This window comes from Aethalodelphis obliquidens, unplaced genomic scaffold (genome assembly GCF_003676395.1).
Source record: "Aethalodelphis obliquidens isolate GAN/ISIS:26980383/991018 unplaced genomic scaffold, ASM367639v1 scaffold14, whole genome shotgun sequence".
NCBI classification, from domain to species: domain Eukaryota; kingdom Metazoa; phylum Chordata; class Mammalia; order Artiodactyla; family Delphinidae; genus Aethalodelphis; species Aethalodelphis obliquidens.
In genome coordinates this window covers 22,117,595-22,145,111 of record NW_020837958.1, presented here as the reverse complement: position 1 = coordinate 22,145,111, position 27,517 = coordinate 22,117,595, and the positions used below count along the sequence as shown (strand labels likewise).

The window sequence follows — 27,517 nt, the reverse complement described above, 5'->3', positions numbered from 1 at the left end:
TGCTCACCTCACTTTTCTCTGCTGCTCTGCCCCATATACTCCAGCCATTTAATCTGCCCCAAACTCTGATCTCTGCCTCCACAGTTCAGTCCAACTACAGTGATCTGCTTGGACCACAGCCCTTTGCACTTAAGTCAGGAAATTGTCCTCAAGTAGAAAGGTGGAGTAGTCATGAGTCTTACCTAGTGAGGTTCCAATATTTCAAGGTTCACAGCTGGGCATGATTAGCTCATAATTGTTTACGAGAGGAGGACTAGTCCAAAAGCAGTTACTGTGTCATGTCAAGAACCTTTAATCTTTTTTATTCTTAAATAACAAAAATATAAATATCTAACAATAATTTAATTAATAAAAATGAATTTTATTTACTCACAATAACCAAAAATACAAATAACCAAAAATACAAATTCATTTGACTTCAGATGTGGTTTGACTGTGAAGTTTTCTAAGTCACCAGATCCTATCCTATCTATTTTATATGCTTTGCTTTTGTCTACAGGACAAGTTTAACCTCATGTTGTCCTCTTTTATTTTATAAATAATGCCTATTAGAGCTTAGACTTAAACATCCTCATACTATACTACCAAGAAAAAGAGAATATACTTCTTATTCACTCAGATGAAGAGAGGCATCTTTCACTGCAGAAGCCACCAGTAAATATCTTCTTGTCTCTGGCCTGACATTAATTAGATGTCCAAACCCAATACAATCGTTTGACTAGGGAGTTGATATAGAGTAATTGCTTTAAGAAATTGCATCCTCATCTCTGGAACTGAGTGTTGAGATATTTTCTCCTAAAATAATATGGCTGAGAAAGAGTGTGAAGCAGTCACCTCCAAAGTCTAGGCATTTTTGAGGGGAGAAAGGGAATCGATATCGAGAACATAATAAAAACTTATTCACGATAAGTTTTCTTTAGTTACCATAATCACTACAATGCATGTACACATACACATAATGGCAATAAAATATTTATAAGAATTTAACTTTGAGAAAAAATATGTATATCTGCTCTTATTTCCCAATGAAAAGCCTTGCTGAACTTTATAATTTTTACATATTAGCATTGACTTTTTTTTTTTTTTTTAATTGCGGTACGCGGGCCTCTCACTGTGTGGCCTCTCCCGTTGCAGAGCACAGGCTCCGAACGCGCAGGCTCAGCGGCCATGGCTCACGGGCCCAGCCGCTCCACAGCATGTGGGATCTTCCTGGACCGGGGCACGAACCCGTGTCCCCAGCATCGGCAGGTGGACTCTCAACCACTGTGCCACCAGGGAAGCCCTAGCATTGACTTTTAATAGCACTTATAACCAGACGTTATGTAAACTATTCCTGTGCAATTTGAGATCTTTGTTCCTTTTACATATATTAGTCATTCAATTCCAAGTCTCTCAGAATTATAACCAAGTTATTAATGTTGAAATGAACAGGTGCTGCATCAAACAATCCGATGGCCTAATATAATCTTGGTGCTACCACTTTATACTTTTATGGGAGTGAGTAGAAGCAGGCAGGAGTTTTTGACTTTCTGCCTCCTTTACTGAGTGGTAAAGTGTAACGTAGAGATGACGGTGCTGGTGTTTTGTTCTGTGTTATATCCCTTGAGTATTATCCACAGCTTCTAGGTTAGTGCTGCCGATCAGGGAGCATGTGCTTCATAAATACTAACAGATGCATTGAATCATGCATTTCAAAAAAGCAATCCTATTATTATCCTTTCACCAAATACCTAGTACACCCTACTGAGTATTTGAAAACATCTCTGTTATGAATTTATTATCCTCGTTGGATGAATAATCTTAAACACACAAAATTCCACCAGTCTTCTAAGTGGTCTCCAAACATTTCTAACCATAAAGCATATTAATAAACTTTAAACACATATAATCCGATATATGTATTGGTTATAAATTATATACACTCACATCTTTAGTGGTTAGGAGGACCAGCTTTGGATCCAAACTGCCTAGGTTTGAGTTCCAGATCCGTCATTCCCCAGCTGTGTGACCTTGAGCAAGATATTTAATAAATCTGTGTCTCAGCTTCCTCATTTAAAAAGGATGAAAGACATACTATGTACCAAATAGAGTTGTTAGGAGGAATATATATCTCTCTCACAAGTTTAGGCTGTTGTTATCTTTTATTATCATCTTATTATTTTACTTCTATATTATGTACATTATAAACATAAACAAAATGAAAGGAAAGCAGTGGTGAAACAGAAAATACGTAAAAATAAGTTCTAATATTTTTATATTAGAACAACCACGGAATATTTTAGAATAAAAATGTAGACTACAGAGTATTTTATAATGCCACCTATTTTACATTTTTTAAATCTAAATTAAAATTTAGAATTTCTAATGTTTTCTTCCCATACTCCAATGGAACTTGTACTCACTATCCCTATTTCTGCGAAATTTGCTGCAACAAGCCTGATTGAGGGTTCTTATTGGTACCAAGATGTACAGCAGGTATCATCTTATTAATAACAAAGTAGCAAACATATTGTTAGAAAACTTGTAAAGATTTCTGATCTTGTTTTGTTGATGCCACCTAAAAGCTTATTGTAATGTTGGCTCTTACTTCCAGGCCCCTCAATGACCCCCCTTCCAATCTAGTTCTCTACTGAGTTATATCCTCAACAAATGAGTCACAGCAGTCTTGTAAGATTGCTTATTATAACTCTGTAGTGGCTAAAACACTAGGAGATGGCTCTTTTCTGAATGCCGTATTCAGAGTCTGTAAAAACACTTCCCTGATCTGGCCCTAGCTGGGACCATGTCCAGGTTAGTCTTTCCAAGCAAGAAGCCCATGCCAGAGAAGAGTGTGGCTAGACATCATTATGCTGATACCCCTGTGGTGCTTCTTCTTCCTATGTTTTATCAGAAGATTAAAGAGCTGAGACCTTAATTAGCATTCAAAAGTCTGTACTGTCCCTCATCTCTTCTCAATTTAACCCAATATAGTCAGGGATTTAATTTCTTTAAATGTTGTTGACTCCTTATGTCTACGGCATTGCTAACCGATAAGACTCAATGGTGACCAAAAAAAAAAAAAGGTTTAATTTCTTTATCTTGGCATCTAAGCTATTTATCAGCCAATTGTATTTCAATCAATCTTATAGAGTATGTGAGAAAGAGAAGAATTATTGTGCATATCCTTAGAGCAAAGTCAATATATTTTTTTTCTTTTTTTAAAATTTATTTTATTCAAGTATAGTTAATTTATAATGTGTTAATTTCTGCTGTACAGCAAAGTGATTCAGTAATACATATATATATATATATATATGTTATTTTTCATATTCTTTTCCATTATGGTTTATCACAGGTTACTGACTATAGTTCCCTGTGCTATACAGTAGGACCTTGTTGTTTATCTATTCTCTATGTAATAATTTACATCTGCTAACCCTAAATTCCCAATCCATCCCTCCCCCCATCCATCTTCCCCCTTGGCAACCACGAATCTGTTTTCTATGTCATGGAGTCTGTTTCTGTTTCGTAGATAAGTTCATCTGGGTCATGTTTTAGACTCCACATATAAGTGATATCATGTGGCATTTGTCTTTCTCTTTCTGGGAAAGCCAATATTTTGACTTGCTCCTACTGCTTTCTGTGTCTCGGTGGAAAAACACACACACGCACACACATCAGTGTAGCCTAGGTGTTATACTTAGTTTAAAATGAACTGTGATTTTGTGCCACATTTTCTTGGCTCCTGAAAAACAAATTGATTCTCCGAGTTGAATTATAAAATCTGTTTGTTATAATTTTATATTAGAACCTGTTGTTTGGAAAAACCCTGCCCCATGTGTGTCTCTGGTGTGTTTACTCTCTTTGGTGATGACAGTTTTGGAGCCAACATTTTTTTTTTTTTAATACCTGGCTGCCGGAAGTCTTGGAACAAATTTGCAGCACAGTCAAGACAGATGGATAGAACTTCATGGCCCCATCACCAGTGCCTCCTTCTGTCGCTACCCGTAATCTACTTTCACATCCCATTCACAAGACATATATGCTTTCCGTAGATCTCATGTGTTTATGTTTAATATTCTAATACATTTAGTGTTAAATTTGTTTCAGGTCCTTTTTAGGTATAAATGTTTTCATATGCTACAAATCTCAGGGAAATTCACCAGAAAATTAGAAAGAAGATACCTGGATATTCTCACCTAGAGGGGAAGTAGAAAAGGATTAAGATAATCCTTGTCCCAGTGAGTTTTCAGAAATATTGAATTACACACCTAATGTATAAATAATGAATTAGAACCTTGCAGATGTATGCATTTGCCAAAATTTTGTAAAATGGTTCACTAAAATTTCAGATAAAATTTAACTGTCTACATTATGTCCTTTCTGTTTGCTTCATGCTACGACTATATATTTAGGTTGCTTAGGAAAAAAAGACAGTTTTTGCATTAAATACAGCATTGATTTCATCCTTCATAATCTAGCCCAATTTAAGGTGGATCCTCGAGAAAAACAGCAAGGAACAGCTCCAGAATTGATAGACCGGACGGCAGAGCCGAGCCAGGCTCCAGTGTTTTGTGGTCTATAAAAACCTGGAGCTGTGGAGCTTCACAATTTTTTGAGTAAATTAAAAATTATCATATGGACTCTAGCCTCTCATGTTATCAATCTCAAATGAGAAAATATACTTACATAAAGATTAAATGTTAGGTTTTTTTGCTGTTATTCTTATTAGGAAGAATACTCTGACTTCTCAGGCCCCCTGTGTTCTCTATTGCAGCTTAACACACTCTCAGCTTAGCAGTTAGAGTCTCATATTGTGATTTTCACTTTACGTGCTTGCTGCCTCGTGTATTTTCAACCTATGTACACAGATGATGTTTCCTTCTTAGTCTGAACAAAACTAATCACTTTATAGATACTTATTCAAAGATTGGTTGTGAGTGAAAGCTACTCTAGATTCACAACTACCTCCCCTGAAATAACCCTATCCTTTTTTTCATGTGAATTAAATTGACAAAGCACATAAATGACTTAAAACAGACAAAATTCACAATCCAGTAAACCCTCCTGTCTTTCATAGGTTTTCTGATGCTTTAAAACCCACAGACCTGTTTTTATTTTCTATAATTTTATAAATACGATTTTTTTTTTTTTAATGTAGCTTCTGATTTATTAGCTCTGGAATGGGACTGGAATGTTTACATTTCTTTTTTTCTGCGGTATGCGGGCCTGTCACTGTTGTGGCCTCTCCCGTTGCGGAGCACAGGCTCCGGATGCGCAGGCTCAGCGGCCATGGCTCACGGGCCCAGCCACTCCGCGGCATGTGGGATCTTCCCGGACCGGGACACTAACCCGTGTCCCCTGCATCGGCAGGCGGACTCTCAACCACTAAGCCACCAGGGAAGCCCCGATATATGATTTAATCCAGTAACTGATCCTTTCAAAACTAAGACTAAAGTATGGTAATATGAGTCCAAATCTGCAATTCCTGTGGTTACTTTTCTTACTGTTTTTGTAACCTTTTGTATCCCAAGATCTCTTGGCTAGATTTTACCAAGTTCAATGAGTTCTTAGAAGAGGTAAATACTTGAAATCCTGGGAACTAATGGCAATGAGCTTTCAAAGGCATATACGCTATTTCTGTTGGAATTCATTCAACCTGTCCTAGTACAGGCTTCCTGGATGGCTGCACACCCTGAAGTCATCGTTTTGTGGGAGTCCCTTGGTGTGGATGACAGGATTTAGGCTGAAACCCACACACGGAGGGAAAGGGATGGAGGCAGGAGGACTTGTAACTATGCGGACCCCACCCTCTGGACTGCAGATAATGAATGACAGCATCTTGAGGAGAGAGGCTGCCCACCTAAAGGACCCTGAGGATGAAGATATCATGACATGCTTTGTGGGGGTAGAAAGGTGTTCAAGACATAGGCGATTTCAGGGCAGCACTAACGCCCTTCCAGCTGGTGACTGAGAATGTTGATTGGCACTGAGGCTGGTGCTGACACTCTTGCCCTCTTCCCACAGGAGTTCCCAGGAACTTGCCTACAGCCACCAGGGGTGTGGGGATGGCCACTATCCCACTAAGGCCCATGCGCTGCCCCTCCCTGTCTTCCCTAACTCCTGTCCTAGGCCTAGAGGCTGGGGACAGACAGAAGGACCACTCTTCTTCCTTCTTTTGGGCCTCAGTCCTGTGGACAGAAGCTGGCTCTGGCGGGAGCAGGGATTGTCACAGGGGAAGTAGAGTGCTCCGTGGTTGAGGAATGCAGCTGGACCCAGGGCAGCTGCAATGCAGGGCCAGCAGAGTGGCCCAAGCCCGGGCCAGGAATGCAAGACTGAGGCCTATGGTCCTGAAGCCCTCCTGATGTGCGGGCAGGTGGCCAGAAAGACAGAGATAGACAGGCCAAGGGGGGCCCACGGTTCAGAGCTTATGAGAGTCCACTCACTTGGAGGTGCCCTCAAATTGCAGACAACCCTCTTCATCAGTCCTCTCTCTCTCTCTCCCTCATTCACAATGATTTTATTTTCAAACATTATTGTATATTTAGAGGTGCACATATATATTTCATGTACATGATTAGGTTACTGTTTAAGGGCAACAGTTGCCTACTGGAAAATTATTGTCCACAAGAGTCAAGTGTGGAAAGTAGCACAGATCAATTTAGGGGATGAAAACTATGCATGGACATAAAGAATGGATATAGGTTTTCATAATCAAGAAAAATATCCTCACCTTCTCCTCCTGCCTAGGTGCTTACCATAAGGAAAGGAAAAAAAAAAGGTTATTCAAGGACAGTGGTGCAGGGCGCTATTTTCCAGACCATGAGGGAGAGAAGGGAAGAGCAAAAGACAAGTAGGCACTTTGGTGGTTGGCTACAGCCTTGCTATAAGCCCACAGCATTGTAACACCCAGGATGGAGATCCAGAATGGGGACGTCCTGGTCACTGCAGAAGTGATGAGCCCCTCTGCTGACTTCTCCCAGGCGAAGGCGAACTCAATCCCCTTGCCTCACAAGACCATCAGAACAACCCTCTGTTCCTTCCAGACTTAAATTCTTTTCATTGGCTAAATGTAGGAGACTGACAAAAGCCAGAGGTGTAGCGAGGCTGAGGCATGAGGGGAGGCTGGCCCTTCTGCAGATCCTGTGTGAGCCTGCAGAGCATCTCTTTGTCATTATATAACTATAGTATATACAGTAGCTAGGCATTGGTGGAGGCAGGACTTTAAAACACATCTTCCAAATCTGAGGCTCTTTTCTTTTAGCAGTACAGTTGTGACATTTGCAAAGATACAGAGATACGGTGGGATAGAGTTATACTGGTTTAAAAATAAAAATAGAAAAAGAGTGAATACTATTGTATTGGGCTTCTCAGGGTGCGTTAACAAAATACAACAGAATGGGTGGCTTAAAAAACAGAATCTGTTTTCTCATGGTTCTGGGATCAAGGTGCTGGCAGATTCATTTTCTAATGAGAGCTCTTTCTGGCTTGCAGATGGTGCCTTCTCACTGTATCTTCCCTCTGTGTGAAGGTGGAGAGAGGTGTCTCTTCCTCTTCTTATAAGGACACCAATTCTGTGGGATCAGAGCCTCACCTTTATGACCTCATTTAACCTTAATTACCTCCCTAAAGGCCTTATCCCCAAACACAGTTACATGGTGTGTGGGAGGAGTGTAGAGCTTCAACATATGAGTTTTAGGAGGGGACAAAATTTAGTCCATAGCAACTAGAAACATGACTGATGGATTTATACCACAAATATTTTCTGGGACATGAGCTGGAACTTCGCAACTAGACATTTTGACCCAGTGAAACATTTAGGTATATTCATCCAGAACAACATTTTCTGCAGCTTAACCAAATGACCATGTAATAGAGTATTTTTAACTTGCATTCTAAATGAATTTCACAAGGTTTTTGTGTTTTTGTTTTTCTAATTCTTTGGCAATGAATGACAGAGACTTAAAGTGGAGGGTAAAGGTTATAGAATTTACTAAAAAGATGTACCTCTCTTTCATTTTACAGGCCCAACAGCTTACTGATCTGGAACGAAAATTAGCTGTGGCGAAAAATGAACTGGAGAAAGCAGCTCTTGACCGGGTAAGTTGACATCCATGAGCCATCAGACTTTGGTTGCAGAAGATGAAGCTAGGTGTACTCATTGCTGCTCTTGATTTATCAATGCAATTCCAGATGCTGTGCATGTAATATGGTGATAGAATTCATGAGTGTTTGATACTTTCTTTGGAACCCAATTCTTTTCTTGTTTTTGCTGCTATAGTAAATCTACTCAAGGTTGAGGCTCTGTGATTGCATGGCTTTATTTTTCACTTTACTGGTACCCTTGCTCTATAATACAGTGAATAAACATACTTTAAAGCATCAACAAAGATGTCATGTATTAACTTTGTATGAATGAGTTGTAAAGCAAATGGAAGTAGTCATTGACACTTTTTATTTTGGAAATCTTGAAGTCCTGGAGGAAGAGGCATTAAAAGAAGAAAGTAGCTCTCTTAAGCAACTCTGTTTATACAAAGATAATGCAAGAGTGGCTGACATTCCATCTTTATAACAGCTTTATTGAAATAAAATTCACATGCCATAAAAGTCACACTTTTAAAGTTCACAGAGTTGTACTATCATCAACATTAATTCCAAAAGGTTTTCTTTGCCTCTTTTTACCTCATTTCATCTACTTCATTTTATTTTTGTTAATGCCTCATTGTGTTACAATTGTAAATGCTCAGAATAAACCACAACTCCCATCTGATGCCTACCTTTGCCTATCAATACTCTTCATATGAGACATGCATGGAGAATAAGGAGTTGGTATTTGGAAAGGGAAATATAATATGGAGGAAGGAATTAGTCATAAAATTTAGAATTATGGTTCTGCTTCTTTATAGTTACAGTATTTGGCAAAATTTCTTAATGCCTCCTTTCATTTTTAAATCAACTATATAAAATTGTGGGAAGTAAATATTCCTTTTTTCTTTAGTTCACTCAGAACAAAAGGGTAAAATGATTTTAAAATTATTTCTTTGTTCACTCAGCAACTCATTTATTGAATCCAATGTAGTTTTCTCTAATTCCTAGAACATATATCTAGAAAATATTAATACAAAAAACTCTAAATCTGAAAATGAAATCATAGTATTTCAGACTTGAGAAGACAAAAAACACCCACATGGCTCTCAGTCAGAAACATGAAAAGTCTATGATGTACCAACAGGGCCAATCCAAGAGTAATCTGCATTTTAACAAACATTCAATGCATCCCCTGCCTGAGATTAATTCTTGATTAGATTGGAGTTAGCCATCATTCGGTCTAACAATGGAAAAATAAACCTTCTCTATATATCATCTGGAGAATTTTTGGTTCATTTATACACAATATTTGGCATGTAATAAAAATATTTCTAGGGCTTCCCTGGTGGCACAGTGGTTGAGAGTCCACCTGCCGATGCAGGGGACACGGGTTCGTGCCCCGGTCCGGGAAGATCCCACATGCCGTGGAGCAGCTGGGCCTGTGAGCCATGGCCACTGAGCCTGCGCGTCCGGAGCCTGTGCTCCGCAACAGGAGAGGCCACAACAGTGAGAGGCCCGTGTACCAAAAAAAAAAAAAAATTTCTAGACATGTAAAGAGAGAATACAATCTGGCCAATATAAATAAAGAAGACAAGAGATGTACACCTGGAGCTGATTCAGATATTGGAATAAGAAAATAAGTACTCAAAAATTTAACAACTATTATATACATATATACATATATATGCATAATATTTCTATGGGCATGTATATAGCATTACATATATTACAATAGAAGAAATATAAAACAGGTAAAAAGACAAAACTTTTCACTAGACTTGGAATCTATAAAAAAATCAACTAGCTATTCTAGAATTAGAACAATATAATTCATGTAATTAAGAATGTAACTCATGTATTTAATAGCAGAATGGATGATTGGACATAGTAGAACTGAAAACTAGTGAAATGAAAGGAAAATTAACATCAAATACCTATACTAATATAGAAAGTACAAATAAATGGAAAGTAAGCAGAAAAAGTATAAGAAATGTATAAGACAATTTCAAAATTTCTAAATTATATAATTGTTGTGCCAGAAGAAGTGACAGAGCAATATTCAGACATAATGGCTAAATATTTTCAATAACTTTGAAAGATATCAACCACAGATTCAAAAATATAAATAATGCACAATCAGATTAAACACAAAGATAACCCACTTCATAGTCAAATTGTTGGATTTAAAAAGATGAGCTCAAATAGAAAGTGAATAGTAAAATGGTAGATATCAACTTAAGTATGTTAGTAATTAAATTTTTAAATGGTTAACATATTCCAAGTACAAGGCTAAAATTATAAGGCTACATTAAACAAAAACTTTATGATTTATACAAAAGACACCTTTAAATATAAAGAAACAAAAGATCTATAAGTAGGAGAATAGGGAAAAAAAGATGAACTCTGTATACAGTAATACAAAGAAAGCTTGTGTATCAACATGAACATCATTAAAAGTAGACTTGAAGTAAAGGCTTTTTAGTGATAAGAAGAGAGTCTCATATGGATCAGTCCAGGAGAAGAATATTGCAATCCTAAATCAGTATGCATACAGCAATATTTCTTTCAAATGTACATAAATTTTTAAAAGTACACTTAAGACCCATATATTTTTTCATTATCTGCTATATTTCAATAGTTTATTTAAAAAAAAAACTTAACCTCACCAGAACAGTGGAAATGTGAATAAAAACAATGAGATAGCATCTCAACACTATCAAATTGATAAAAATTTAAAAGTCTGGTGATACCAAATTCTGATACATTAGTAATGGGAGTAATTATTAAAATCAGTTTTTAAAAGTGTGTACCTTAGAATTTTCACTTATCCATATGTACCTGGAAACGTGCGTAAGGACATTAAATACAGCAGTGTTTGTATTAATAATAAAAGGAAATAATTTAAATATTTGCTGTTAAAATTAATATATATAATCCATATATTTACTATACTCATTTTCAAATGGTAATCAAAATTTAATATTGATAAATATAAAGATACATGTATCAATATTGATATATCTATAACATACACTGTGGAATGAAAAATGTCAGAATTATTATGTACAGTATTTAACAATTGTTCAAATACATGAAACATTTTGTTTTGATTACATATCATAAATAGAGTAGAAAGATACTCATATCAAATTTATGGATGCAATCGCCTTTGGGGAAAGATGGAGTGAAATAACACTAAGGATGCTTACAGATACATCTACTGTTTCTCAAATGTTCTATCCTTTTAAAGCTGTATAGACACAGTCTTTAATTTACACATATGCATATGTATATTTCGTGCATTATATACATACATTATATTGCATATGTTTTGTATATATACATTAGTTACATGTAATAAATGTGTACATGCATATTAAAATATCCATATGCATATATTATCACATAAAAATGTATTTAATATAATTATGTAAGTAGTATATATAACATATAATTAAAATGATGCTTTTTAACATTTAATTCAGGTTGCTGTTTACCTGATGTTCGTTATGTCTTTCTCTGTATGCCCCTATATTTTTCAAAATAAGCAGTTTTAAAAAATGAAAGGTTCTGTCTGCTGTCAAGGGCTTTCCATTTTTGTGATCAAAACTTAGCAATCATTTTATTTGGAATAATAAGCAAGTAAGATGATCACATTCATAACTTATTTTGCAATAATATCTGTATACATTTAGCAACTTTGTAAAGAAAGGAGGTTGCCTTCTAATCACCAGTTAGAACATACAGAATAGAAGAGATGGAACATTTAAGGTGGATTAATTTTGGAGGTCTCGTTGCCTCCTTCTCACTGTGCAGTGGTTGTGAAGGACCACAACTTCCTTAAGACTTGGATCTCACATAGGCATTTTCTTCATTTATATGCGGCCGAAACCTCTTCATAGCTAGCATAACTAACATTTCAAACAGGATGTCTAGAAAGTGTTGCAGTAGGGGAACTGTAAGCACATTTTGTGAATTATAAATATTTTCCTTCTTAAGGTTTACATCTTTGGGATAAATATGGCTTTTGAATGAATAAGATATTTTAACAACTTCGCTCCTTTGTGATTGTCTCATTTTATATTTATCCAAGTAATTAATATAATATTTAAGAATTTTAGGGAAACCTGCCTGCTTTTTTCTAGACTAGGTCAAATATAATTCATCTTACCAAGATTCCACTTTATGAGATTTCTTTCATTTATAAAAGAAGTTTATACCAATTAGTTTTTAAAAAGGAAACGACTCTTTATAGAATTGGTAGAATCAGACAATCAGAGGTATGTATAATCCTGAAGTTCAATTAGATCATGTTTTTATTTTTCCTTTCTTTGCTATCCCTGTTTTAAGTTCTAGAAAGACGTTGAATTTCCAAGATTCTGAGGCAGGCCCTCCCACTCTGAGTTTTTAACAACTATGACTGTTGGAATGTTCTTCCTTACATTAATTTTTTTCCCTTACTTAACTTCAGATAATCCATTTAGTCAGTGAATGACTATATGGGTTTGAAATGCTGTTTGTGTGACCACTGTGTGCCAGGTGCTATGAGAAACAGAAAACACTTATGATGCACAATCTTGGGTCCCACATCTCTCACAATTTTGTTGGGCACCAAAAATTAGGAAATAATTATACATTGAACCGGGAGTTCAGAGAAACACAAAAAGTGAATATGTGTATTTTAAGTACATGTGAGTTATAAAAACCGGTTTTGTCACATGACGTTTCATGGGCAAATTGTAGTTTGTCCTGAGTCACAGAACTTGAAGATAATATAGTTTTTTCTCCTTTGTCTTATCCATCCTATGCCTTCTTCCTCCCCACTTCTACCAAGAGCACTATGTGCTTAGCCCTCACAATGCCAGACTGGATTCAGGATGAGAGATTATATGTTGTAGTGTTTAAATAAAGGTCCCCGCAGTCAGTCTGTCTGTTCAGATCATAACTCTGTACTGAATGGCCATATTCAAATTGCTCAAACTCTTTATACTTCACTGTAAAATGGAATAATAATAAAAATTCACTTTATAAGGGTGATGAGAAAATGATAGTCATCAAACAAAGTAAAGTACTGGGAATTCTTGGCACATGAAAAACACTCAGGAAGCATAGTAATTATTATTAGTAGTGAATGAGATCATAGAGAGACTGCATCTCTGTGATAATTTTTCTCTTTAACCTTCAGGATCTTGTCACTCCTTTTGCTACAGTGAACTATAAAAGCATTGCATATTACTGGAGGTTGATTTCAACAAATCTCATGTAAGGTATGTTTGAGGCTCGTAAACTACAATCATAAAGTCAGGTAGAAATGCTAGCTCACTTCAAAATCAATGAAAACTGCAGCTTAATGAAATTGCTCTTCACCTCGCCCCATCATTTTTTTATGAGACTTTTTAATTCTCTTCAGGTGTCTAGCTCCAAAGAATGTTATATCTGGGCTTCAAATAGCCTTAAGTACTTAATAAATATTATGAAAACTATATCTTCACACTCTAACTTGGTTCTCATTTCATATTTCTCGTGAAAGAAGTCTCAGTTTACTCTCCCAATAAAAGCAATAATAATCTCAAGATCTAAGAATCAATCTTGGTTTTCCAAACAATCAATTATTTATTTGGCAATATCTTATGAATTATAGTTAGCTTCAGCTACTGGAATGTAAAAACAACTTTATGGTTTGGAAACTATCTCTCAAATTCTTATGTTAAAAGTTTCTATTGCATATGACCCTCACAAAATTTCACCCAGGACAGCATGCATTATTACATCGTATTACAGATGACACAAGTTAGGTGATCTGCACAGACTCCCAGGACAAAGTAGTAAAAGAACAAGAACTGTTCTTGCTACAGTGTGTCTGGCACACAGCAAGAGCATAATAAATAGTTATTGATTGAATAGATAAATGAAGGTAATATAACTTCATAAGTTAACACACATGCTATTTATTCATCCTACATACAAGGGACATAGAGATCACCTAGAGCAGAAAAAATAAAACTGCTGAATGACTTTATAGGATTCATAGAGCTAATTTCATGGTGAAACAAAGGTAAGGGGAAAGGCTTTGGATTCACAGTCCTTCACGATCTTTCCAAAGCCAGCTGTCATTGATGCACCCAGATCTCTCTGAGGACGTCACATCTTCATGTAAATAAATGAAGGTAGACGTGAATATTACCTTGTGAACTTTTATTTGTCAGGAGGTGAGAAATTAGGGACACTGTTGTCTTTGCAATATATATCTTCTTGTTCCCCCAAAAATGCATTTTTCTGAGAAAAGTACTCACATACAGACACACACGCAAAATTGCCTTCTAAATCTCCCACCATCTCAAGATCATATGTATAAACAAAAATTTCTTATAAGCTTTACATATTATACAGATAAGCAGTAGTATTTTAATATCTAAAATAATACTTTTTTGTGTTATATAATATACAGGATAAAATGAGAAATATTTCATTATTTTCTCACATAAAACATATCCTCTGGAGGGTTTGCTTTATTTATTCATTTAATAAATATCTGTTGAGTTAGAAACCAGTGATTCTCCAAAAAAATACCGGCCCTACTGTGTAGCACAGGGAATGCTGCTCAATATTGTGTTATAACCTAAATGGGAAAAGAATTTGATAAAGAATAGATACATGTATATATCTAACTGAATCACTTTGCAGTACACATGAAACTAACACAATATTGTAAATCAACTATACTCCAATATAAAATAATTTTTTTTAAAATACCATCCCTCAAAGAAATTACATTGTAACAGAAATAGATATAATGATAAGATAATATGCATTTATGACAAGGGCTTCATAGGACGTAATTTAAGAAATGTGATAGAGACTTTGAAAAAGATAATATGTGAGCTGAAACATACATTTCAAGTGGAAATTTCCTATGTAGATGTTTGGAAAGTGGGTTCTGCAGGCAGAAGAAACCACAAGTGTAAAGGCCCTAAGATGGGAATGAACTTGGAATGTTCAGTGGGCTATAAATAAAGGACATTGTGACAAGCAGGATCTTCATAAAGACTTTGCATTTTACTAACATGCGGCAAAGGAAGTGGGAAAAGTGTTTTGGTGTGGGGAGAAGATCAAGGGCAAAAGTAAGGCTGATCTTAAGAGGGAATAGGTTGTAAGATCTAGAGCAAAGTATACTTTATATGGTTTACATTGTATTTCATTAGGTGACATCTTGTTCCGGTGAACTTCAAAGTGAACAGTGACCTTACCTGCAATTTTAAAACAGACTACAGCTAGCAGTACAAATTAAAATGTAATGGCCATTTTGGTGGCAAAATCGTTATCTGGGTCCTGCTCATGGGATGGGTCAAGCCAAACCTGAGTAGTGTCAGGAACAGGCTGGCTCTATTAAGTTGGAGGGACTAACTAGAAAGACATGGACTTTTTTTTTGGTAGAAAGATGACCAAACTGGGACAGCATTGCTCACAGAAACCTGTGGTCTCTAGTAGGAAAAATCTACAATATAATGAAGGAGAGGAGCCAGAATCTAATATAGGAGGCCAAGTCATAGGCTTGTGATCCAAAAAAAAGAAATGAAATCAAAAGCTAAGAGATTAATAATAGGTTGAAACATAAGAGGAAAGATAACTTACTACACTGCAATGGATATGAAAGGTGAGGAGCTGGAGGTTATATCTATGTGTTGTTGACACTACCGTCCAAGGTGACCCTGAGAATGTCAGACCTGTAGGAGCAGAAGAGATGATTGCACCAAGTTCAGATGATTAAAATTGTAGCATATATGCCTATCCCATTGACTGTTCCATTGGAAAATTTGTCTTGCCTAAACAATATTTACTGAAAATGAACTATTAGCTTGATGCTGTTCATTATTTATTTTCGGCATCCAAGTTCAGCCATTACTCAGGAATTTGTATATTATGTCAACATATACTTTGTGACTGTTATAGATCCAACTTTTACATATATACTGTAAGAGGAGCCACGATAAGAATGCAGTGAAAAATAACTATCATTACTTCCTGCATTATCTAAGCATTGAAAAGCTACATTTCAAAGCCATGTTAGCTTTGAGTGCTGGCCAAGACCTGCCTGACCTCATCACGTTAGCTCTATTTCCATTGTCTAATGATAATATAAGAAAACGAAATACATTTAAATTGTTCAATGCCATCTGGAATATTTCACTCCTGACAAAGTACCCAGTGCCATGATCTCTTATTCTGTAGTGAGAGAAGGGAAGGGTCATCCAAGATTATAACAAAGAATCAATAGGAAGGGAAATCTGAGCCATTACTTCATTTCTTTTTACTGATATAGCTTGTCAGTTTCTTTCCCTGACAAAAGAGAAACAACATTTTCACCTAAGTCATTTATTCAAAAAGCTTTTTTGTGTGTGTTCCTTCTAATGTGTCAGGGATTGTGTTATGTGCTAGCTATACAGTTCTGAACAAAATAGGCAACTTATACATATGTGTATACACATAAATTAAAATTAATGATAAATTGTATGAAGGAAACAAACAGGATCAATCATAGAAAGTAATTAAGTGGGGAAAGGGCAAGAATCTAGCGACTCAGGCAAGCAAATAAAAGGGACCATTTTGAATATAAGGTTACCATTCAGCTTAGCTCCTTCTCGTCCACTTAACAAAGCCCCTCCATTCTAGTTCTTATCAGATTTTTATTTTGTCTTGGACAACTTGACAGGGCAAGATTAATGAGAAGGAGGTACTTGTTTGTCCTATTGCTTATATATTGCCAGTTGCTGCTCTTACTGTTGCCTTTTAAAAAATCTCTTGATATGACCAGAGAGAGATTTCTTTAACTGCTATTCTAGCAATAGACAATCTCATCTTAAGGATAAATTTTATACCACTTATGAGTAGAAAACACAGAGGTGGGCATTGGTAAGGATCAAAGTCATAGTCACTACTCTCAAGAAATTGACCACAAGGGCTTTATAGGAGACAAGAAATAGGATGGGATGCAATATGCAGGTGTATTCCTGATATCATATATAAAAGGCAGTAGTTTTGTTGGGAGTATACTACTTACACAGGAAGAGACAACAGACTTTGCTGCTTCATTGATCCATGGGTACAGTGAAAGGGTAAACTCCACATATGCCAGTTTGTCCAGGGATATGGCTTTAGCACCTAATCTCTGTCTTCATCTCTCTCACCCCAAAGACCATATTTCATATCTTCAAGTGGATGTTTATGTGTTATTGTCTTACTAGGGTCTATGCATGTCCCCAGTTACCACTGAGTTACCATGAGATTTTCCCAAGGTTGTATGTCTCTCTTCATTTTTGCACCTGGGGATGTTTCTGTCATTTTTACTCAATTTTGTATCATTTTTAAACCTTGTTAGCAATTAAAAATATTTTTAGCAGTGGGATTTGGGGGTTAGATGGACGTTAGAGATCGTTGTCTGCCTTGGGATGTAAACCTAAAGAAAAAATAGTCTGCAATAAATGCTGGAGAGGGTGTGGAGAAAAGGGAACCCCTCTACACTGTTGGTGGGAATGTAAATTGGTACAAACACTATGGAGAACAGTATGGAGGTTCCTTTAAAAACTAAACATAGAACTACCATATCCTGCAATCCCACTCCTGGGCATATATCCTGAGAAAACCATAATTCAAAAAGATGCATGCACCCCAGTGTTCATTGCAGCACTATTTACAATAGCCAAGACATGGAAGCAACCTAAAAGTCCATTGACATAGGAATGGATAAAGAGATGTGGTACATATATACAATGAAATGTTACTCGGCCAAAAAAAGAATGAAATGATGCCATTTGCAGCAACGTGGATGGACCTAGAGATTATCATGCTAAGTGAAGTAAATCAGAGAGAGAAAGACAAATACCATATGATATTACTTATATGTGAAATCTAAAAAAATGATAAAATGAACTTATTTACAAAATAAAAACAGACTCACAAACTTAAAAAACAAACTTATGGTTACCAAAGGGGAAAGGTGGGGGAAGGGATAAATTAGGAGTTTGGAATTAACATATATACACTACTGTATATAAAGTAGACAATCAGCAAGGATCTCCTGTATAGCACAGGGAACACTACTCAATACTCTGTAATGACCTATATGGGGAAAGAATCTAAAAAAGAATGGATATATGTATATGTATAACTGAATCACTTTGCTGTACACCTGAAACTAAAACAACATTGTAAGTCAACTATACTCCAATATAAAATTTTCTAAAAAATTAAGAAAAGTTTCCTTTATAGTGAAAGAGAAATAATAATGCCAGTTTCACAGATGTTTGAAAGCATAAAGTTATTTTTTGTGAAAGTGCTTAGAATATTATGATATACTATGTTAATAGAAAGTGTTGATATTGTCACTTACAATCATATCCAAATAACTCCTACCACTTAACAGGGCCCAGAGGAAATAAGAGTTGTATCAGAAATTGAGTGGAGGTACAGGCCTATCTGAGAAACACAGAAGCCTACATCACAAGAGGAGTGATTTGTAATAAAAAAGGTTGTTGCTAATAGAAAGATGGCAGGTTTCTAAGAAGGACATGTTCCACTTTAAAGTGACCCTAGAGTATATTTCCTTGCCAGCAAAGTATCATGATTGAAATCATGTCAATTCAAGGGGAAAATGTAAGATATGTCTCTGAATTCCAGTGTTCAAAATATATCATGAAACACATTAGCTCCTAAAAAACAGACTGAGTGTGTATTAAACGGCACGTCATAATGGAATTTATGTTAGGCAATTGCGTTTGAAAATTAATACGTGTTTGTGTAGGGAACAAGTGTAGGCTAGGAGGAAAGGGAGAATCTAATCAGGTAAATGATGACCAGAAGCACATGTAAACATTGTGTTGTGATCTCTCTTGTTTTCATAGGCGTCACAGCTGAAAGCAATGAAAGAGACCGTACAACTCTGCCTCTCAGCTGTTTTCCATGATCAACCTCCTCCCCCTTTGAATCTATTCAAGCCTAGTCCAACTCGGATATCAATTCCATCCATGCCAAATGACACGAAGATTGCAGATGCAAGGACAAGAAGCAAGGTACACTTTATTTGTGCTTTGAAAAGTAAAATCGAGTAAGGTACTCACTTTACTTCATTCTGTATTATCATCAAAGTGAATCCAAGTAATATATCAGATTCATTGAAAAATCAGGAAGTAAATGGGAGATAGTAACCCAGTTTGTAAAGTCTTCATAGTCACTTGGAGAATGTTGGAAAACAACTTTTCTTTAGTAGAAAGCCAGCTGTTTCTTAGGATTATTATTATTATTATTTTACAATAGTTAAAAGAAAATATATTGTATTACATTCCAGTATACACCAGAGGTCTAATATGGAAAATACTTTCTCCTAAGGTATAACCACAATCCTTACAAAAGTGGATACGTTTTTCAGAAATTAAGTCTGTAGTTCTCAACATTGCCTGTACATTAGAATCACTTGGGATGTGTCTTTAAAAAAATCCTAATACTTGGGACTCACCCTGGACCTGTTAAAACAACTTCTTTCTGGTTTGGTTCCAGTCATTATTAGTTTTTAAGAGCTCCTTAGGGGATTTTGAGATCAACTGACTTAAGCAAATCTTCCTTGCAAATCCCTACCACCACCCTACTTTAGACAGGACAAAGGAGGCCTTTCAGTTCTGCTTTTGTTTTTTTGTTTGTTTGTTTGTTTGCGGTATGCGGGCCTCTCACTGCTGTGGCCTCTCCCGCTGCGGAGCACAGGCTCCGGACGCGCAGGCTCAGCGGCCATGGCTCACGGGCCCAGCACGCTCCGCTGCGTGTGGGATCTTCCCGGACCGGGGCACGAACCCGTGTCCCCTGCATCGGCAGGCGGACTCTCAAGCACTGCGCCACCAGGGAAGCCTTCAGTTCTGCTTTTGTTTCAATCATCAGAACCTTCAATCTGCAGGCTCTACATTTAAATAAATCTTGGTAAACTGAAATAGCTATTGCAGAAAGGAGTTAGTTTCAGGCAGTATACTTGAAAGTGATGGTTCTCTTATTACGTGCCTCAGGATCACTTGCTATTAAAATAAATGTTATAGATACCAGTCCAACTTCTAAAGCAAATCTCCATGGACTGGGGGAGCGTGGGCAAAAAACCCTGAGAACCACTGTTACAAGTACCTAATGATGCATTACATCTGGGGCTTTCTTACTGCTTGTTTCTGTGATTCCTTACATTTGGATGAAAGGGGATATGGACAAATTGTAGATTAGGGAAATACTATTTTCAGGATGAAGAGTCAAAGTTAAGTAAAACAAAATACATTTTCTAATGTTCTGTTTTTGTCTGTAACTGGTCGATTTCTCGATGACACATTAATCTGTATAATCCCATTTTTCTGTCAAAATCATTTTAAAATATGTATTTCCATTTCATATTATTCTCTTGGTTTTTATTACGTCCTGAAGGATCTCAAAAAATTTTAGGCCAATATTTTTCTCCTTTATATCTTTCTGAACCTCCTTTGAAAACTCTAGGTCTACAGTATTTTTTTAATTCAACCAAACTCAGGGAAGAAAGTTGCATTAATAATGTATTTTATTTATGTTTAGGAAAAATCCTGGGTAAATTTATTGAAACGGGTCATTGGTTGAATGCACAGCTACCCACACAATCTCCCCCACCTGCCAGGAAGCCACATACTGCCTCCACTTCATGTTAGTCTAAGGGAGGAGCAAAGATTCACCCTTATTAAGTCCAGTGACTTTGGGAAAAGCAGCTTTGTCATTTTATGGGCACATTACACTTGTCTCCAACTCAAAATACATTTATTTAAGCCCATTAGTAAAACTGGGCTCTTTATGACCCTGAATGTGTAGAGGAAATTACTGATTGTTACTTTAACTGATTTACTATTAATAAACATATGTCCTGTCATTGAGATAAATAATAAATATTTATTATTTCTCTTGGCTTATCACAGGAAAACACAGGAAGCATTTAGATGCACGTGTCTTAGAGATTGCTCATTTTTCAAAAAATAATAACAGAAATCCAAAATGTTTAAGATAAAGTTCAATAAATCTAAGTTGATGTACTGTAGAGCATTTCATTTTACAGATTAGCATTAAAAGCTTCTCTGGCATTTATGTTTTGCTCATAGTCTTTATCTTTTCGATAGTGGTAGAAATTATATTTTATGTATACTTGGGTTTTGAATTTCTATGCAGACACCTCACAGATAATATTTGAAAAATCCTGAATAATAAAATGTGATAAGGGTGTATGTAAAAGAAGCAAACTTTTCAGTCATGAAACAATTTTTTCTCTGAATACCAAAAACATAACTTTTAAATGAGGACATTTAACTGCTAAGTCTTCAGAGTTGGCCAATTATAGCCACAGGGATATTATGTACCTAACTGGGAGCTGACTGGGAGTGTGTGTGAGTACATCACTTAACCTCTCTGTGACTCAGTTTCCTCAATGCCTATTTCAGAGCATTATGACATGAGCATTACAAATCATAGTTTTTCTTATTTTCCATGATATATGGCTATTCTCATCTACATTTCTTTAAAATTTTCACCTCTTCTTTGAAAGGAGAGGGGTATTTGAATGGTTTTTCCTGAAATCTGTGAAACACATCCAAGTAAGCAATTTTCAACCTACATTTGGAAAAAAGCAATATAGCCCCCAAAATGACATTTTATTTTGATTTTCTCTTCCAGAAGATTGGATAATGCAGACAGATTTTTTTATTGCATCATGCATGTGTGTGTATATGAATACATATGTACATACACATGTATACATATAAATTATATATATATTCACTGTGGATTTTAAAAGTCACAAATTTCATTAGGTAGGCAGTTCAATATTATGAGAATTTATTGATGAAAACTTAAAAAATAATTTACATGTTGGTAATTTTTTTAAATTCTAGAGCATGTCTGCTACATAATCTTTTAGTCCTACAGCTTAAGTTTCTGCTGAGGAAACTCAATCAGGTTTTTCAGCCTCCTTTCCTTCACTGCATTCTCCATTGCTGTCATGCCTACTTTATGATTCAAGTGAATTTTTTCTTGCCCTCCTAGTTAGAATTATTTTTTCTATTCTCAGTGTTCTAAGAGCACAGTGTTTATTCTGCATGGCTCTTGGTCATACCTTGAATACAGTGATGGCTGCATACTTCTCTCCCCTTAAGGGAGATGGCTGTGCTTAGCTCATGGATTTGCTCTACGTTATTGAGTATCCAAAGCAACGTTGCCAGAGAATTCATTTGAAATGTCACTTGCTGCATTTCTGTTTTAGCTCAGGTTGCTATAACAAAATGTGATGGACTAGGTGACTTCAACAACATACCTTCATTTCTCACAGTTTTGGAGGCTGTGAAGCCCAAGATCAGGGTGCTGCCTTGTTCATTTCTTTATGAGGGCCCTCTTCCTGGATTGTAAACAGCTGCCTTCTAGCTGTGTGCTCATATGGTCTTCTCTAGGAGTGTTTGCACAGAAAGAAAGATGGATCTCTACCTCTCTCTTCTTTATGAGGGAACTAATCCCACCATGAGGGCCCTACCTTCATGACTTAATCTAATTACCTCCAGAAGGCCCCATCTCCCAATACCATTACACTGGAGGTCAGGGCTTCAACATAAGATTTTGGAGGACACATTCAATCCACATCAGTGTCCATCTTCTCATTGGACATTTTCCTTAGAAGTTAGAAAATAAATATTGATTGCTCATTAAGTGCCAAGTATTCAGCTAAATTGTTTTCCATCTGTATGTAAGGACTATGCTCATCACTGGAGACACAAACTTGAAAGGACACAACCCTGACCTCTTGGAAATTGTAGCCTAATTTTCTGTAAAGAGAAAACAAGGAAAATATGCAAAGGGTATGTAGTAGATCAGGACATTTTTTTGTATTTGTTTTTTTTTAACTTTTTATTTTAATTTTCATTTTTATATGGTGTACGGTTGATTAACAATGTTAATATTGAGCAGAGTTCCCTGTGCTATACAGTAGGTCCTTGTTGGTTATCCATTTTAAACATAGCAGTGCGTACATCTCAATCCCAAACTCCATAACTATCCTTCCCCCACCATGCTTCCCCCCTGGTAACCATAAGTTCATTCTCTAAGTCTGTGAATCTGTTTCTATTTTGTAAATAAGTTCATTTGTATCATTTTTTAAAGATTCTGCATATTAGCAATATCATATGCTATTTCTCTTTCACTGTCTGACTTACTTCACTCAGTATGACAATTTCTAGGTCCATCCATGTTGCTGCAAATGGCATTATTTCATTCTTTTTAATGGCTGAGTAATATTTTATTATATATATGTACCACATCTTCTTTATCCATTCTTCTATTGATGGACATTTAGGTTTCTTCCATGTCTTTGCTATTGTAACAGCACTGCAATGAACATTGGGGTGCGTGTATCATTTCAGACCATGTTTTTCTCCAGGTATATGCCCAGGAGTGGGATTGTAGGATCTTATGGTAGTGCTATTTTTAGTTTCTTAAGGACCCTCCATACTGTTCTCCATGGTGGCTGCACCAATTTACATTCCCACCAGCAGTGTAGGAGGGTTCCCTTCTCTCCACACCCTCTCCAGTGTGGATTTTTTGACGATAGCCATTCTGACTGGTGTAAGGTGATATCTCATTGTATCAATAGTTTTCATTTGCATTTCTCTAATAATTAGCAATGTTGAACATCTTTTCATGTGCCTCTTGGCCATCTGTATGTCTTCTTTGGAGAAATGTCTATTTAGGTCTTTTTTTTTGACTGGGTTGTTTGTTTTGGTGATATTAAGCTGCAAAAGCTGTTTGTAAATGTTGAAGACTAATCCCTTGTCTGTCACGTAGTTTGTATTCGGATTTCCATATTCCAAATAGCTTTGATTAAAGATAAAGACTAAGGAGATACCTGGATCCAAATGCACATGAGATGATGTCTTTGTTATAAGATTATATATTTTATTATGTATAAAATACTGTTCCAATGGAGAGGTAAAGAGCAAAGATATGAGCTAGGAGGTCTGATTTAATTATTTTGTATAAAATGACTCTAACTGGAGTAGAAACAAGCAAACCACTGACAATTTCACTGATCCAGGCAGATGACAGTGACCTGATCTATGGTGCAGAAGTGGAAATGGGATTCCAAATGTAATTGAGGCATAGAACTGCAGTGACCTAGTGATTAAGTGAGATGCATGAAGAGAGAAAATCAAGAATAACGCTCAGTGTTTACATTCGTTCGCCGTGAATACAAAAGACAAGAGGAGCTTTTTTAGGCAGAACCCAAATTGGTTTGTTTTACAACACGCTAAGTATTAGACACCTTTCACACAATCAAGTGTCCATATCCAATAGGTGTTTATACATTTAAATCTGGAACTGAGGGACAATATCTGAGTGGGGGTAAAGGATTTGGCATCATCACCATAGACAGCAACTAAATGTTGGAAATAGATTAAATTTCCTGATGAGACAATGTAGAATAAAAAGATATGAGGACCACAAAGGACACCAGACAAGAGGAATAATTTAAATGGTTTTATGTATAGTATAATAGATGAAATGCTTATGGTAAAAGTGTACCCCTTCCCGTTATCTTTTTTTGAGTTACTCTTTATTGTATATTTGAGCTGAGAACCATGACTTTTCCCTGCTTGTTTTACCAGTACAAAAAAGCAGAATATGCATGTCATTGTATATATTTAGAATGGTGAATACTCCAGTGGTCTGCTGGAGATGGCTCATACACACTTATAAAAGCTAGCTGTTACATTTTCAGAATTTGTACTAGTCAGCTCTTAAAGTTACTATTAAATATTAATTATATACACTTAAAATTAAGGAAATCATACTAAAAGCAAATGTAAATATCAAATATACTATATCATGCTATTATCTCTGAAGATTCTATGTCTTGAAGATATTATGTCTTTGGGATCCATGTAGTGGAAATACCATATAATGGTATTCTACTGGTATCTCTGTCTACCTTCATGTTCATTGATATCACCTTGGTAGATTGAAGTTGGTAGTATTTATACTATAGAAATTGGCAAACACTACAAATCAAGGTCCTCCTAACCCCCAGAGTCAGTGAATGACATGCTCCTGTGTGTGTGTGTGTGTGTGTGTGTGTGTGTGTGTGTTAAGCCTTTAAGATGGGCCTACTGGGCATCATTGATAATATACAAATAATACTTGATCAACATATTAATTTATCTTTGACTTGTACTGTTTGTGTAGTGGAGCTAAATGCATAGTAAGTGTCCAGAAAAGGGAAACTAATTAAAAAATCTTGTTCAATTAATGGCACATTCTGGAAAACTAATAATTTTTATATATCCATTGTACTGTTTTACTTAATTATATTCACTTTATTATAAAATATTAAATGTGACTTTATATAACTTAGAAATTATATAAATGTAAGAGGAAGAACAGGAAATGTATTACTGAGAGGTCTACCCTTTTAGGTGAAAACTATGAATTATTAATACAGCAATGTTGTTGGTGTTTACAGCTGCATGGTAGAGGGTTTAAGAGCTAGGATTCACTCTATACACCAGTGTGATGATATTTACTGCTCATATTTACTGGGAGGATTAAACAAGATGAGAAAAATGCTGGACAAAGCCAGTTGCCAGGCTCCTCCCTTCCTCTCTCCTCTTCCCCCTCAGGGCTGGTATCTCTGCAGGACAGGATGCAGAGGAACCTAAGCTTAGCTGGCTGGGTCTCTGCTCCTCCCTGCCTTGGTCCCTCTACTGGGACAGGGGCCTCAGGAGAGAGGATGTGGCTGCTGCCTGCACCAGGCTCCCACAGGTCTTATGGCTTAGGGAGATGGCTGAGTTGTTCTCCCCTCCCACCACGGGGCCATCTGCTTCCTGGGCTGAAACTCACCAATCATCACATCAGGACAGGGAACTATAAAAATAGAAAAGGCTTGTGTTTCTGTCCCAAGTGTTCCAGCCAAGACTCTTGAGGGCCCAGAGGGACTTCTGCCTATGTAATTAGGCTGTGCTTTTCATTTACATCCAAGAAATCGTGTATAATGAATATAAATACAAGGAAAATTAATTTAGAGAGAGAGATAAGATTCACTAGAGAGATAAGATTCACTAGTCAGACTAAACATATTTTTTCTACAACTTTCTAATTTTGAAATCTTGATCAACTCAACTTCTCTGAGACTAAGCTTCCATATGTATAAAATAAAGACAATAACAGCACCAACCTTACAGAACTGTTGGGAAGATTAAATAAGAAAATTAACATATAGCATTTAGCATATGTAGTAGTGTCTGACACTGAGAAACAGTCAATAAGTATATGAATTCATAAGTACTGTATCTGGAGATGAGGATAACACTTTGAGAAGATTTAAAGAAGGTTTCTGGTAGGATATTAATTAAAACAAAAACTATTGTGCAGATGTAAGAACACATTTATTCAGATAAGTACAACTACAGCTTTTTTAGCATAAAAGTATGGATGAATCCTCACAATACATTTAATGTCAGTGATCACAATTGTAAATGCTGTAAAGAAAGGAGAAAATTGAAAGAGAGCAGAAATGAGAAGCAATTCAGAAAAGTAGTGTAGATTTAAAAAATGATGAAATTGTGTTACGAAAGCTCATTATTTCATTCCCACCCCAGGCAGCCACCATCTTCTATCTTTGTTTTTCTTTCCATGCAACTCACTGCCTTGGATTTAGCTGCAGTTGACATTGGTAAAGGTCACAACCATGGCATCAACTTAATTGGACAAGGATGATTTGCTATTTTTTTTTTTTTTTTCCAGTTTGGTAGAAATGCCAAAGTCATTTTAGGGCAGCAGGCAACAGTGGCCCTATTCAGGAGCTTGAAGGCATCCAAGTGAAAATTGCATTCTGCTTGGTTCCCGGAGGTTTAGAGCAAGGTGGATTTGTATTTCACTTTTTCTGCCAAAAATCTGTTGCAAAGTAATTTCTAAGGACTCTCAAAACAGTGCACCTGAAATCATCATAGACCAAAGGGTCTCAACCTAGGCTGCATTTTTTTTAATCATTGGAAGCATCATTTACATCTGATGTCAATACTTACATTTTAATATAATTCAGCAGAAGTACAGGCTAGTTTGGGGGATTATTTAAAGCTCCCAGATTATTTATATTTACAGCCAAAGTTGGAAACTATTAAAATCCTTACTCTAGGAGTAGGAAAGGAATCGAAGAAGTAAGGCTGCCCTTTTCCTCCACTTTCCTGCTTCTAGAAGAGATTTCCCAACGAGCCTAAAGGTTTTCAATTTTAGACAGATCTGTTTCTCTATCAGCTCTCTGTCCTTAGCTAACCATTTAGTTATCTATAACACCAACCAGTTTGTGTTCTTTCCATGCTAAAAATATATGTTTTATATCTTTGTATGTCCAGGATTATTGTGAGAATAAAGATGAAAA

The 27,517-nt window shown here is 36.2% G+C and overlaps 1 protein-coding gene across 2 annotated transcripts in view; it reads left to right on the top strand.

The window, feature by feature from the left end:
* Positions 1-27,517, top strand: part of LUZP2 (leucine zipper protein 2) — a 443,219-nt gene that overhangs the window by 383,095 nt on the left and 32,607 nt on the right. For both annotated transcript variants that reach the window (XM_027115163.1, XM_027115162.1), the window contains exons 8-9: positions 8,005-8,079; positions 18,966-19,133. In XM_027115163.1, coding sequence (XP_026970964.1) covers positions 8,005-8,079; positions 18,966-19,133 — 243 coding nt within the window. The remainder of the gene's footprint in view (positions 1-8,004; positions 8,080-18,965; positions 19,134-27,517) is intronic.